General features: G+C 43.6%; 1 protein-coding gene across 1 annotated transcript; it reads left to right on the top strand.

The window, feature by feature from the left end:
• Positions 1–414: 414 nt before the first annotated feature.
• Positions 415–12,879, top strand: LOC112241463 (cysteine protease ATG4D-like). The gene is given in 12 exon segments (XM_042304484.1): positions 415–844; positions 2,388–2,697; positions 3,035–3,118; positions 3,270–3,443; positions 7,339–7,661; positions 7,663–7,703; positions 8,211–8,275; positions 8,573–8,730; positions 8,848–8,926; positions 9,026–9,102; positions 9,235–9,354; positions 10,754–12,879. Coding segments are annotated over 11 exon segments (1,584 nt in total). The 5' UTR covers positions 415–844; positions 2,388–2,435; the 3' UTR covers positions 10,955–12,879.
• The last annotated feature ends 2,253 nt before the right edge of the window (positions 12,880–15,132 follow it).

Here is a 15,132-nt window from a genome sequence, read left to right as displayed (position 1 = left end):
CTTATCTATGTTATTGGAATTTTTTTGAAAGTATTTTTTGGCTCAAGGTAAAGTTATATAGAGACTTAGCCAGTTGAGAAATATACAACAAGATCATCCCAGAGTTCTACAATTATGACTGAACGATATTTAGACAGCAGGCTTTTGGTAGTTTGCACGATTAGTCACATGACATGCTCAGGGGAGCATGACAAGGATATGCAGTACAGGTTAATCTTAATAAAATGCATGATCTCATTTCATTCACACAGTTACACTAGGTCTTTACACCCCATATACGCCAGTTTATTTACATAATATGACGAACGTCAATCTGTAAAATATTAGCCAATAAAACGCGCGCTATGATTTATTGTTAGGATTTAAATCAATATATTTGCTGTTTTCAGTAGGTTGACCAATCACGTTGTTATTACAGCCTATCAGGAAGTATCTAGAGCCCTCCTTATTGTATGTTGTCAACCCGCTGATCCTGCAAGCTAACTAGCTAGCACGCGAAGTAAATCGCTGGGTGAACTATAATTCGACTGAGTTTAACGTTACTCGTTGGCTGAAGAAAATTTCATTTTAATCGCTGACATTGGCTGTGGTTGTCCTGGAGTCGTCAAGAAAGGCGAGACATTAACGCGTTAGCCTATTTTCTACAAAGTTGCTAACCAGATCCGTTGACAGCTAGCTAGCTACTGTAGCTTGGTAGCTAACTGTCTGTATTGAGTTACCACAGCAAAGCTACGTAGTACGTGGTCTCAACCCTGCACTTCCGAGCCGTCGCCGTCCTATCAAGCAATTTTAAGATTTTACTTGGTTAAAGACCTCCCATGTCAATGACACTCTTCACAAAGTGGTAGGTTATGATCTTGGCTATGTTGTGTTGGATGATGTTTATCTAGTAACTAGCTAGGTAAGTTAGTAGTTAAGCCAATATCATCTAATTTAGCCAGACTGTAGCTCCTTAATAGGTGTAACTAACTAGCTGTCATGTTAGAGCTAGTGATTTTTAAGAAACGTGACAGCTTGGTTACTTCTTTAAATAATAGGATGGTTATCATAGCTAATAGGTAGGCTACGATGTAGAAAAGGCTAGTTAGCTACATCTTTTGACCATCAGCTACCAAGGCTTCTCACTGTCACCCCCAGCTGTGTTGTTGTCACACACCAATCACATGATGGCTATTCTATCGTGTTTTCCCAGAAAGGACAGAAGTTCCTCATCATTAGGTTAAATAAACTATTTCCAGTTTCAGTACAGAGTAGGAAGTGAAGTCACTTGTTCTACATTCCAGTGTTACCGTGTCTGTTAACATCTGTTCTCTTGTCACTCAGGCTCACTCACAGTTTTTTCAACTATACTGAACAAAAATATAAAACGCAACATGTAAAGTTTTAGTCCTATGTTTCATGAGATGAAATAAAAGATCCCAGACATTTTCCATATGCGCTAAAAGCTTATTTTTTCAAATTTGGTACACAAATTTGTTTACATCCCTGTTAGTGACCATTTCTCCTTTGCCAAGATAATCCATCCTCCTGACAGATGTGGCATATCAAGAAGCTGATTAAATGGCATACAAAGCAACAGGTGCACCTTATGCTGGGGACCATAAAGGCCACTCTAAAATGTGCAGATTTGTGTCACAACACAATGCCACAGATGTCTCAAGTTGAGGGAGTGTGCAATTGGCATGCTGACTGCAGGAATGTCCACAACAGATGTTTCCAAATAATTTAATGTTCATTTCTCTACCATAAGCCGCCTCAAGTCGTTTTAGAAAATTTGGCAGTACATCCGACCAACCTTACAACCGCAGACCACGTGTAACTAAGCCAGCCCAGCATGTCTGTATTCCCAGTCATGTGAAATCCATAGATTAGGCCATAATGTATTTATTTCAATTGAAGGATTTCCTTCTGTGAACTGTAACTCAGTAAAATTTTAGAAATTGTAGCATTTCGCATTTAATTTTGTTCAGCGCAGGGGAAGGAGGGAGAAGTGGTTTACTTTGAAACTGACTGTGACTAATATTGTTTTTCCCAATAGCATTCACTAGCCTAACCACTGCGACAGCTGCTCTGGTCTGCATAATAATAGCAAAGTCGTCAAAAATGTTTAATCCCTGCCACTTTCAGATCCACTTTCTTGTGAATCAGCATGAAATGAGAGAAAATCGGCCTCACATCAGTCATTGTTTAGATGTACAACTAGCTTAACCTCTCTGTCTTTCAATGTTAATGTTTAAACTTCATCTTAGTGCTGGACAGACAAAAGGAGAGCGACACATATAGCACTTACTCCATGGCTAATCAAATTACACATGCATGCACTGTTGTAGAAAATCAATGTTTATCTCTCTTCCCCACCCCTCTCTCTCATCCCTCTCTTCCGTCAGGTCCCTATTGCTATGAGGATCTGCAGAGCCCTGCTGTAAGCCTGAGCCATGAACTCCGTGTCTCCCAGTGCAGTTCAGTATGTGGGGGGAGTAGGAGTGGTGTGTCAGGATGACACCCTCCAGAGAGAGGAGACCAAGAGGCCTCAGCAGCCACAGCTGGTGGACCCTGGTGGAGGAAGTGGCTTTGGGAAGCGGCAGGGTACTGATGTCGGTGGGGGTGGAACCAGAGATGCCACCACCGCTGGAGAGCCAGACGAGGTGGACAAACTCAAGACCAAGCTGATGTCGGCGTGGAATAATGTCAAATACGGTCAGTCAGTGGGTTCATATGAACTTTTTTCCATAAGGTGGATAGTTCTATATAGCTGTTTAACTAGCAACAAACATAACTTCCAGTTTTTCTTTGCAGTCAGTTTTAACAATGGCTTTTTTAAATTTTCTTAAGAAATAGCAACAAGGGGGATTTTATAATCTTTGTACTTTGTGTGAATAATCTTTGTTAGGTCTTTTTTTTTTCTCAACAGAAGTCTCATACAAAGCTATGTGTAATAGCCCTCCCGAAGTCAACTTCCCCCTTCCTCACTCAGTCATCAAGACATAAAGAATCCCCCCTAAAAAGTTCTGTTCTGTTTCTTTTCCCTCTTTAGGCTGGTCAGTCAAGTCGAAGACCACATTCAACAAGAGCTCTCCGGTGACTGTAATGGGCCACTCCTATCTGCTCAATAGTGAAGGTAGCTAACCTCCAACAACCCCACTCCCAACTTCAAAAGACATGCTGGTGAAATAGGTGACGCTCTCTGCTCCATACCCAGTGTGGAAAAACTGGTTGGAAATATGTGTTTTAACCAGTTCTGCTTACTGGGTATCTCTCTCCCCTTCCAGACGAGGTGGAGCGGTTCAGGCGGGCGTTCGTGTCTCGGCTGTGGCTGACCTACCGTAGGGAGTTCCCCCAGCTGGAGGGCTCCACCTTGACTACAGACTGTGGCTGGGGCTGCATGCTGCGGAGTGGACAGATGCTGCTGGCCCAAGGCCTACTGCTACATCTGCTGCCACGAGGTGAGACAACTCATAGAGTTAGAAAGAGGGCTCTAAATGGGTAGAGATACAAAGATGGGTCCTTTAAAAAAAAAAAAAATCAAATCAAATTTTATTTGTCACATACACATGGTTAGCAGATGTTAATGCGAGTGTAGCGAAATGCTTGTGCTTCTAGTTCCGACAATGCAGTAATAACGAACAAGTAATCTAACTAACAATTCCAAAAACTACTGTCTTATACACAGTGTAAGGGGATAAAGAATATGTACATAAGGATATATGAATGAGTGATGGTACAGAGCAGCATAGGCAAGATACAGTAGATGATATCGAGTACAGTATATACATATGAGATGAGTATGTAAACCAAGTGGCATAGTTAAAGTGGCTAGTGATACATGTATTACATAAGGATGCAGTCGATGATATAGAGTACAGTATATACGTATGCATATGAGATGAATAATGTAGGGTAAGTAACATTATATAAGGTAGCATTGTTTAAAGTGGCTAGTGATATATTTACATCATTTCCCATCAATTCCCATTATTAAAGTGGCTGGAGTTGAGTCAGTGTCATTGACAGTGTGTTGGCAGCAGCCACTCAATGTTAGTGGTGGCTGTTTAACAGTCTGATGGCCTTGAGATAGAAGCTGTTTTTCAGTCTCTCAATCCCAGCTTTGATGCACCTGTACTGACCTCGCCTTCTGGATGACAGCGGGGTGAACAGGCAGTGGCTCGGGTGGTTGATGTCCTTGATGATCTTTATGGCCTTCCTGTAGCCTCGGGTGGTGTAGGTGTCCTGGAGGGCAGGTAGTTTGCCCCCGGTGATGCGTTGTGCAGACCTCACTACCCTCTGGAGAGCCTTACGGTTGAGGGCGGTGCAGTTGCCATACCAGGCGGTGATACAGCCCGCCAGGATGCTCTCGATTGTGCATCTGTAGAAGTTTGTGAGTGCTTTTGGTGACAAGCTGAATTTCTTCAGCCTCCTGAGGTTGAAGAGGCGCTGCTGCGCCTTCTTCACGATGCTGTCTGTGTGAGTGGACCAATTCAGTTTGTCTGTGATGTGTATGCCGAGGAACTTAAAACTTGCTACCCTCTCCACTACTGTTCCATCGATGTGGTAGGGGGGTGTTCCCTCTGCTGTTTCCTGAAGTCCACAATCATCTCCTTAGTTTTGTTGACGTTGAGTGTGAGGTTATTTTCCTGACACCACACTCCGAGGGCCCTCACCTCCTCCCTGTAGGCCGTCTTGTCGTTGTTGGTAATCAAGCCTACCACTGTTGTGTCGTCCGCAAACTTGATGATTGAGTTGGAGGCGTGCGTGGCCACGCAGTCGTGGGTGAACAGGGAGTACAGGAGAGGGCTCAGTACGCACCCTTGTGGGGCCCCAGTGTTGAGGATCAGCGGGGAGGAGATGTTGTTGCCTACCCTCACCACCTGGGGGCGGCCCGTCAGGAAGTCCAGTACCCAGTTGCACAGGGCGGGGTCGAGACCCAGGGTCTCGAGCTTGATGACGAGCTTGGAGGGTACTATGGTGTTGAATGCCGAGCTGTAGTCGATGAACAGCATTCTCACATAGGTATTCCTCTTGTCCAGATGGGTTAGGGCAGTGTGCAGTGTGGTTGAGATTGCATCGTCTGTGGACCTATTTGGGCGGTAAGCAAATTGGAGTGGGTCTAGGGTGTCAGATAGGGTGGAGGTGATATGGTCCTTGACTAGTCTCTCAAAGCACTTCATGATGACGGATGTGAGTGCTACGGGGCGGTAGTCGTTTAGCTCAGTTACCTTAGCTTTCTTGGGAACAGGAACAATGGTGGCCCTCTTGAAGCATGTGGGAACAGCAGACTGGTATAGGGATTGATTGAATATGTCCGTAAATGTGGTCTGCGCATGCTCTGAGGGCGCGGCTGGGGATGCCGTCTGGGCCTGCAGCCTTGCGAGGGTTAACACGTTTAAATGTCTTCCTCACCTCGGCTGCAGTGAAGGAGAGACCGCATGTTTTCGTTGCAGGCCGTGTCAGTGGCACTGTATTGTCCTCAAAGCGGGCAAAAAGTTATTTAGTCTGCCTGGGAGCAAGACATCCTGGTCCATGACTGGGCTGGATTTCTTCCTGTAGTCCGTGATTGACTGTAGACCCTGCCACATGCCTCTTGTGTCTGAGCCGTTGAATTGAGATTCTACTTTGTCTCTGTACTGGCGCTTAGCTTGTTTGATAGCCTTGCGGAGGGAATAGCTGCACTGTTTGTATTCAGTCATGTTACCAGACACCTTGCCCTGATTAAAAGCAGTGGTTCGCGCTTTCAGTTTCACACGAATGCTGCCATCAATCCACGGTTTCTGGTTAGGGAATGTTTTAATCGTTGCTATGGGAATGACATCTTCAACGCACGTTCTAATGAACTCGCACACCGAATCAGCGTATTCGTCAATGTTGTTGTCTGACGCAATACGAAACATCTCCCAGTCCACGTGATGGAAGCAGTCTTGGAGTGTGGAGTCAGCTTGGTCGGACCAGCGTTGGACAGACCTCAGCGTGGGAGCCTCTTGTTTTAGTTTCTGTCTGTAGGCAGGGATCAACAAAATGGAGTCGTGGTCAGCTTTTCCGAAAGGGGGCGGGGCAGGGCCTTATATGCGTCGCGGAAGTTAGAGTAACAATGATCCAGGGTCTTTCCACCCCTGGTTGCGCAGTCGATATGCTGATAAAATTTAGGGAGTCTTGTTTTCAGATTAGCCTTGTTAAAATCCCCAGCTACAATGAATGCAGCCTCCGGATAAATCGTTTCCAGTTTGCAGAGAGTTAAATAAAGTTCGTTCAGAGCCATCGATGTGTCTGCTTGGGGGGGATATATACGGCTGTGATTATAATCGAAGAGAATTCTCTTGGTAGATAATGCGGTCTACATTTGATTGTGAGGAATTCTAAATCAGGTGAACAGAAGGATTTGAGTTCCTGTATGTTTCTTTCATCACACCATGTCTCGTTAGCCATAAGGCATACGCCCCCGCCCCTCTTCTTACCAGAAAGATGTTTGTTTCTGTCGGCGCGATGCGTGGAGAAACCCGCTGGCTGCACCGCTTCGGATAGCGTCTCTCCAGTGAGCCATGTTTCCGTGAAGCAGAGAACGTTACAGTCTGATGTCCCTCTGGAATGCTACCCTTGCTCGGATTTCATCAACCTTGTTGTCAAGAGACTGGACATTGGCAAGAAGAATGCTAGGGAGTGGTGCACGGTGTGCCCGTCTCCGGAGTCTGACCAGAAGACCGCTTCGTTTCCCTCTTTTTCTGAGTCGTTTTTTTGTGTCGCTGCATGGAATCCACTCCGTTGTCCTGGTTGTAAGGCAGAACACAGGATCCGCGTCGCGAAAAACATATTCTTGGTCATACTGATGGTGAGTTGACGCTGATATTATATTCAGTAGTTCTTCTCGGCTGTATGTAATGAAACCTAAGATGACCTGGGGTACCAATGTAGAAAAAAAAAAAAACTGCATAGTTTCCTAGGAACGCGAAGCGAGGCGGCCATCTCTGTCGGCGCCGGAAGTCTTCCTAACTCTGAGACAACTGCACCAAATCTGGCCCAATCCAATCCCAAATGGACCCCAATGCACATACAATTGTGGAGATCTGAGAGGATTTGTTTGGTATAAGCAATATGATCGTTGAAACTTACACCTAGCAGGGTGGAGCTATTAACATATTGCATACACTTGTCAGATCCTCTCAGATCTCCACCAGGGCGTAGGGGTCCATTTGGGATGGGGCCCCTGTCTCTCGCTCTCACACTTGTTTCTCTTTCTGCCACATCTCTCTTCAACTGTTTCCCTCTCTCTTTCCTGGTCTGTCTCCCCTCTCTCTCCTCTGTCTCCTCCATCGATCACTACTAACTAACTGTCTGTATTGTGTTGTCTAGACTGGTCGTGGCCAGACGCCCAGCAGTTCGCTGATGTAGACTTTGAGGCTCTGAGACCCCGCTCCCCGTCCCGTGCTGGTGGCGTACCCATCCCCTCCTTCGGCTACTCCTCCTCCTCGCGGACCCCCACCACGCCCCAGAAGACCTCCATGCCAGGGGGCACGGCTCTCAACCATACCCAGAAGAAGAGGCCCGAGTCGGGCAGGGACAGGCAGGCTGAGCCCCTCCACCGGAGGGTTGTGGCCTGGTTTGGGGATGAGCCCCCAGCCCCGTTTGGGGTGCACCAGCTGGTAGAATTGGGGAAGAGCTCAGGGAAGAAGGCGGGGGGACTGGTACGGCCCCTCAGTGGTGGCACACATACTACGGTGAGGAGCCCTCCATGGGGTGTGGTCAAGATAATGATGCTGTCAGAGCATCAGCCATAGAAGTAGAATCTATAGAACATACCTCATTCAAGTCAGTGATGGCATTAGCATGCATTTGATTTCTGTACTTAGATTTTTGATAGATGTCTGTAATGCCATAGTGCATCAGAATGATCTCCAGCAGACATGTTTACTGATGCACCTTTATTGTGTAGATGTTTTGGTTGCTATTATATTTTTAAAAAGAATGCTCGGTGGTATGCCTGACTGCATGTTGACGTTTACCAGGGTTGGAGTCAATTACATTACAATTCCACTCAATTCAGGAAGTAAACTGAAATTCCAATTGTTTTCAATGTTGTTCAATGAGGAACATTTGGAATTAGAATCAACATTTGGTTTACTTTTGAATTGAAATGGAATTGAACCAAACCCTGATATTTACTTCATGCCCAGTAGCATCAGTATGTTGTGACATTAAACATGAGCCGTATGTTTGTTTTCCAGAAAAGCAGTTGCCAAGACTTCTGAGGTTCACAACCTGGCTGTATATGTAGCGCAGGACTGTACCGGTGAGTTTGACTTTACACTGTACCTTTCCTACGGGGTAGTTGGTTGGTTGGTGTTGTTGGTTGGTGTTGTCATTTGTCGAATTCACCAGATATTGTATGTTTGGTCCATCTCAAATGTTCTTGTCATAAGTGATGTTTCTGCCATTGGTCTTCTGAATGTAGCTTAACTGTGTCTCATTTCTGTATCACAATTTAAATTTACAAAATGGGGAGGGCAAAAATTACATTTCAGAATGTGGGGGGGGACATGTCCCTAGTGAAACTTAGGCCCATAGTAGCATTGTGTGTTTCTTTCAGTGTACAAAAAGGATGTGGTGCATCTGTGTGACCAGTCGTTGAACCAGAGTATATCAGATCCTGAGCCCAGTGGTCCAGGCTGGAAGTCTGTCATCATACTGGTTCCAGTCCGACTAGGAGGAGACTCTCTCAACCCCTCCTACATCAAGTGTGTCAGGGTGTGTACACGCATGTACACACACACACTTTCATAACCTAACCTTCGTCACAAAGCTTGTTATTTCTCCATGGTTGATGTCGCTCTAACATGAATATGGATTTCTTTGTGTCTGAAGAACATTCTCAGGTTAGAATGCTGTATCGGGATCATTGGCGGCAAACCCAAGCATTCGCTGTTCTTTATCGGCTGCCAAGGTAAGAAATGCACTCTTCTTCCTGGTTCAGTTGCTTCTGATTGGACAGTGGGCTTCATTTAGCCTAACCTCGCCTTCTTCTTATTTTCTGTCCAATCAGACGAGCAGCTGCTGTATCTGGACCCTCACTACTGTCAGGGCGTGGTGGATGTCACTCAAGACAACTTCCCACTGGAGGTTGGTTGGACTTTATATCCCTCTGCTATGACCCAGATAAGCATGTTTTGACTGGATCAAAGTAGGTCATTTCAGATTCAGACGTGTACCTTGTCTGTAATGCTCTCCCTCTCTCCCTCCCCACCTCCCCAGTCGTTCCACTGTAGCTCGCCCAGGAAGATGCCCTTTAGTCGCATGGACCCCAGCTGTACTATAGGCTTCTACGCCAAGAACAAGAAGGACTTTGAGTCTCTATGTTCTGCCGTCTGTGTGGTGAGCTCAGCCTCTTGTCCTCATTTCAAGTCTCTTCTTACTCATGTATACATTCCTCACTTATGCATCATTTATACATTAGTTATGCATCACATATAGATCATTTATAGTTCTTTAATTTATAGATCTTTGACGCTGATATGATTTATAGATGCATGAGTTGAAGCGATGCAACTTAGATGGCTTATTCGTCACTTATAGATAGATAGACATGTTACACGTCTCTTATGCATCAGTGATACATCACTTATACATCCGTTACTGGATACATCACTTATACATCTGTTACTGGATACATCACTTATACATCTGTTACTGGATACATCACTTATACATCTGTTACTGGATACATCACTTATACATCTGTTACTGGATACATCACTTATACATCTGTTACTGGATACATCTGTTACTGGATACATCACTTATACAGAACCATTCAAAAGTTTTGACACCTACTCATTCCATGTTTTTTCTTTATTTGGACTATTTTCTACGTTGTAGGACAGTGAAGACATCAAAACTATGAAATAACACGTATGGAATCATTTAGCAACCAAAAAAGTGTTAAACAAATCAAAATATATTTCAGATTGTTCAAAGTAGCCACCCTTTGCCTTGATGACAGCTTTGCACACTCTTGGCATTCTCTCAACCAGCTTCATGAGGTAGTCACCTGGAATGCATTTCAATTAACAGGTCTGCCTCTTTCCTCAATGCGTTTGAGCCAATCAGTTGTGTTGTGGCAAGGTAGGGGTGATATACAGAAGATAGCCCTATTTGGTAAAAGACCAAGTCCATATTATGTCAAGAACAGCTCAAAGAAGCAAAGACAAATGACAGTCTATCATTACTTTAAGACATGAAGGTCAGTCAATCTGGAAAATGTCAAGATCTTTGACAGTTTCTTAAAGTTCAGTCGCAAAAACCATCAAGCACTATGATGAAACTGGCTCTCATGAGGACTGCCACAGGAAAGGAAGACCCAGAGTTACCTCTGCTGCAGAGGACAAGTTCATTAGAGTTAACTGCACCTCATATTGCAGCCCAAATAAATGCTTCACAGCGTTCAAGTAACTAACGGTCACATCTCAACATCAACTGTTCAGAGGAGGCTGTGAAAATCAGGCCTTCATGGTCAAATTGCTGCAAAGAAACCACTACTAAAGGACACCAATAAGAAGATGAGACTTGCTTGGGCAATGTAGAAAATGGCAAAAATAATGAAAAATCATGGAATGAGTAGGTGTGTCCAAACTTTTGACTGATTACACCAACTGTATACATCAGTTGCACTAACTGTTACTGTATACATCACTTACATAAAGCTTCTATCTTATTCTGGGTGACTTTAATAAGTGACCAATTCAACACTTTTTCCATATCCCCCCCACCCCAGGCCCTATCGTCGCCCGAAGAGAAGTACCCCATCTTTACCTTCGTGGAGGGCCAGGCCCAGGACTATGGACTGGTGGGCCACAGCTCCTCCTATCCTCACTATGACACCTCCCCCACCCCTGGCCCCGCCCACATGCTGCCCCAAGGCAAGCTCAGCAGGAGCAACAACATAGGCAGCTCTGACGACTTTGTCTTCTTGTGAGTACTGGTTTGTGTTCCTGAGGAACGAAATGTAAGCAAACGGGGAAAGACTGACTTAGAATTTTGGGATGGATTCCATTTCCCTATTTTTATAGAGCTCAAAGTGGATATATGCTTTCTGCTATATCACAAACTCTGGCATTTGTGTCCATCCTATTCGAGGCGAGGCTTCAACTGAATCTCACTGTCGGCCTGTCTCTGTCTGGGCACAAACAGGTCTTTAGAAACTAACGCTAGGCATTACTAAATTGGACTGTTGCCCCATCCCAAATGGACCCTAAGCCCTATACACTTATGGAGATCTGACAGATGTTAATATGACTAACTAGGCTAGGTGTAAACTTCACCATATTGCTTATTTATACCAATCAATTCCGCTCAGATCTCCAAGGCCGTAGGGATTTGGGATGGGGCCTCTGACTTCATTTTGGGAACAATAACAACTGGAAACACGGAGCCTGTTTGATACATGCTACATGACAGGGGTCACTAGTAGTGGAAGACAAGGTACTCAGCCCTCTTCTCTCTGACTTGTATTATAAGACTGCTGTACAATTTTTACATTCATTTCTGTTTTGTAAGATTTATTGTGTGTGAAATGATTTGTGTGTGAACTGAAGCTGTTGGTGTGTTGATTTGCTGTTACGTTCACATTCCTCTACTGTACTCTTATATTCCCTATGCCATCTTAATTCAGTGTCATGGCTATAGTACTATATTCATACTACATGGCTATATGAATTTCATTGTAGCATTCCAACCCTCTCTTTAGTTGTGCTGTCCTTTGACACACCATTCAGGCAACAGTAAATGACCTGGACTGGGCTCCCTACATAACCTCGCTCACTGTTTTCCAGACATGGGTTCAAATAGTATTTGCTTTTTTTCTTCTTCCAAAAGGTACTTACTTTTGGGACTTTTCTTTTGCCCTAGCAAGCTCAGAAAACCAATACTAATTGAACCCCAGGTCTGCTACACTCTCACACTATTTCATCAGCTCTCTCTTGTCAATTAGTCTACCAGTATCAACTTGCAACACACTAACAGGAATCCAATGTTACAACAATTGCCCCTTTTGTGTAATGTGTTACACTAGCTCCTATCTGGATGATGGGAAATGATCCATTTACCAAGAGGCTGTCCAAAATGATGTCCAAAATGACACCCTATTCCCTACATCGTGCACTACATAGAGAATAGAATGTATTTTTGGATGAGGACAGTTTTTGGTTGTAGTGAGACTTGTTGAATGAATGATTCTGAACTCTATTCCTTTTAGGGTCCTCATAATGTTTTTAACAAGGTGGTGCTGCTGAGTACTGGCAGGGGGGATACCTCACTTTGGACTCAGATTTCTTTGCATTTTTGAACATGTGTAACTTCAATTTATTATGGTAGAATTAAAAGCCTTGAACTTTGGAGACCTGCATATTAATATCTAAGCCAGGGCTGTTCAATTCTGGTCTTGGAGGGCCAAAACACTTCTGTTTTTTTGTTTCTACCTGGTAGTTAATTGCACTCACCTGGTGTCTCAGCCAGGTCTCTCCTTATTAGAAGGAGAGGATGAAAACCAGGACCGACATTGAACAGCCCTGATCTAAGCATTAAACCCCCCAAGTTAGATATCAGTCACAAGCTCCCTCAACCCCAAAATAAAATGAAATAGTCTGGGAAGTGGTTAAAACACTGTTGATTGGATGCTTGATCTCACATTTTAATTAGGATTCTGACCTGTGTGCAACAGGTATCCTCTAAGGGGCAAATCTTGACTTTCACTTAACCTGAAGTCAATGGGAGAATAAGTGAGAATGCGAGGTGAGTGAGTTAGGATTCACCCCAGTAATCTGTGTACTTCACTCTTGTCCATGTGTATATTATCTCATAAAGGTGACATTTATTTTCTAAATAAAGTGAAGAATTGGCATATGTAGAAATCTTAAATGTGCTAATGACCACCTAATAAGGGACTGCATTCATGTGGACAACATGATTTTGTAAAGCTGTTGTATAGAATGTTATTAAAGGTAACTTTTTTGTATTTATTGTCTGAATATAAGATTGATTGAACTCTTGGCCTACATGTGTATGTTGTTTTGTGCCAGCCAGGATTCTGGTGAGTAACAACCTCCTTATCCAACTATCTATTGTCCCACATAGTCACAATCTTTATCCTGTATAAAAAACACTATCTCCTACAGTGCCTTGAGAAAGTAGTCACACCCCTTGACTTTTTCCATATTTTGTTGTTACAACTTGGGATTAAAATTAATTGACTTTTTGTGGAGGGAAAAATTCTAACACTTAAAAAAAAAATATATATATATATATATATATTTATTTTAGTGGGGAGAACAAGTATTTGATACACTGCTGATTTTGCAGGTTTTCCCACTTACAAAGCATGTAGAGGTCTGTAATTTTATATCATAGGTACACTTCAACTGTGAGAAACACAATCTAAAACAAAAATCCAGAAAATCACATTATGATTTTAATGTTATGCAATAAAATGCAAATTAATTACTTAAGTATTTGATCACCTACCAACCAGTAAGAATTCCGGCTCTCACAGACCTGTTAGTTTATCTTTAAGAAGCCCTCCTGTTCTCCACTCATTACCTGTATTAACTGCACCTGTTTGAACTTGTTACCTGTATAAAAGACACCTGTCCACACACTCAATCAAACAGACTCCAACCTCTCCACAATGGCCAAGACCAGAGAGCTGTGTAAGGACATCAGGGTTAAAATTGTAGACCTGAACAAGGCTGGGATGGGCTACAGGACAATAGGCAAGCAGCTTGGTGAGAAGGCAACAACTGTTGGCGCAATTATTAGAAAAATTGAAGAAGTTCAAGATATACGGTCAATCACCCTCGGTCTGGGGCTCCATGCAAGATCTCACCTCGTGGGGCATCAATGATCATGAGGAAGGTGAGGGATCAGCCCAGAAATGCACGGCAGGACCTGGTCAATGACCTGAAGAGAGCTGGGACCACAGTCTCAAAGAAAACCATTAGTAACACACTACGCCGTCATGGATTAAATTAAAATCCTTAAATCCATTCAATCCTGCAGCGCACGCAAGGTCCCCCTGCTCAAGCCAGCGTATGTCCAGGCCTGCCTGAAGTTTGCCAATGACCATCTGGATGATCCAGAGGGGGAGTGGGAGAAGGTCATGTGGTCTGATGAGACAAAAATAGAGCTTTTTGGTCTAAACTCCACTCGCTGTGTTTGGAGGAAGAAGAAGGATGAGTACAACCCCAAGAATACCATCCCAACCGTGAAGCATGGAGGTGGAAACATCATTCTTTGGGGATGCTTTTCTGCAAAGGGGACAGGACGACTGCACCGTATTGAGGGGAGGATGGATGGGGCCATGTATTGCGAGATCTTGGCCAACAACCTCCTTCCCTCAGTAAGAGCATTGAAGATGGGTCGTAAGCTGGGTCTTCCAGCATGACACCACCATGGTGGAGTGCTGCAGAGGTGGTTGTCTTTCTGGAAGGTTCTCCCATCTCCACAGAGGAACTCTGGAGCTCTGTCAGAGTGATCATCGGGTTCTTGGTCACCACCTCAATTTTGAGTCTCATAGCAAATGGTCTGAATACTTATGTAAATAAGGTATTTCTGTTTTTTATTTTATTTTAATACATTTGCTAAAAATTATTTTTAAAATTGCTCTGATTATTATGGGCTATTGTGTGTAGATTAATGATGGGGAAAATATATTTAATCCATTTTGGAATTATGCTGTAACAAAATGGGGTCTGAATACTTTCTGATTGCACTAATATATATATATATATATATATATATATCTACAGTGCCTTCGGTAAGTATTCAGGCCCCTTGACTTTTTCCACATTTTGTTACTTTACAGCATTATTGTAAAATTGATTAAGCAAAAACAATTCCTCAGCAATCTACAAAAAATACCCCTGTTTTTGCTTTGACATTATGAGGTATGGTGTGTAGATTGATGAGGGGGGGGGGAAATATATTTTAGAATAAGGCTGTAGCGTAACCATGTGGAAAAAGTCAAGGGGTCTGAATACTTTCAGAAGGCACTATATATCTCTTGTATTCACCCCTGAGCCAATAAATGTTAGAATCACCTTTTGGCAGCGATTACAGCTTGAGTCTTTCTTGGTAAGTCTCTAAGAGCTTTACACACCT

Source organism: Oncorhynchus tshawytscha, linkage group LG02 (genome assembly GCF_018296145.1).
Source record: "Oncorhynchus tshawytscha isolate Ot180627B linkage group LG02, Otsh_v2.0, whole genome shotgun sequence".
In the NCBI taxonomy this organism is placed as follows: domain Eukaryota; kingdom Metazoa; phylum Chordata; class Actinopteri; order Salmoniformes; family Salmonidae; genus Oncorhynchus; species Oncorhynchus tshawytscha.
This window is presented reverse-complemented; position numbering and strand designations above follow the sequence as displayed.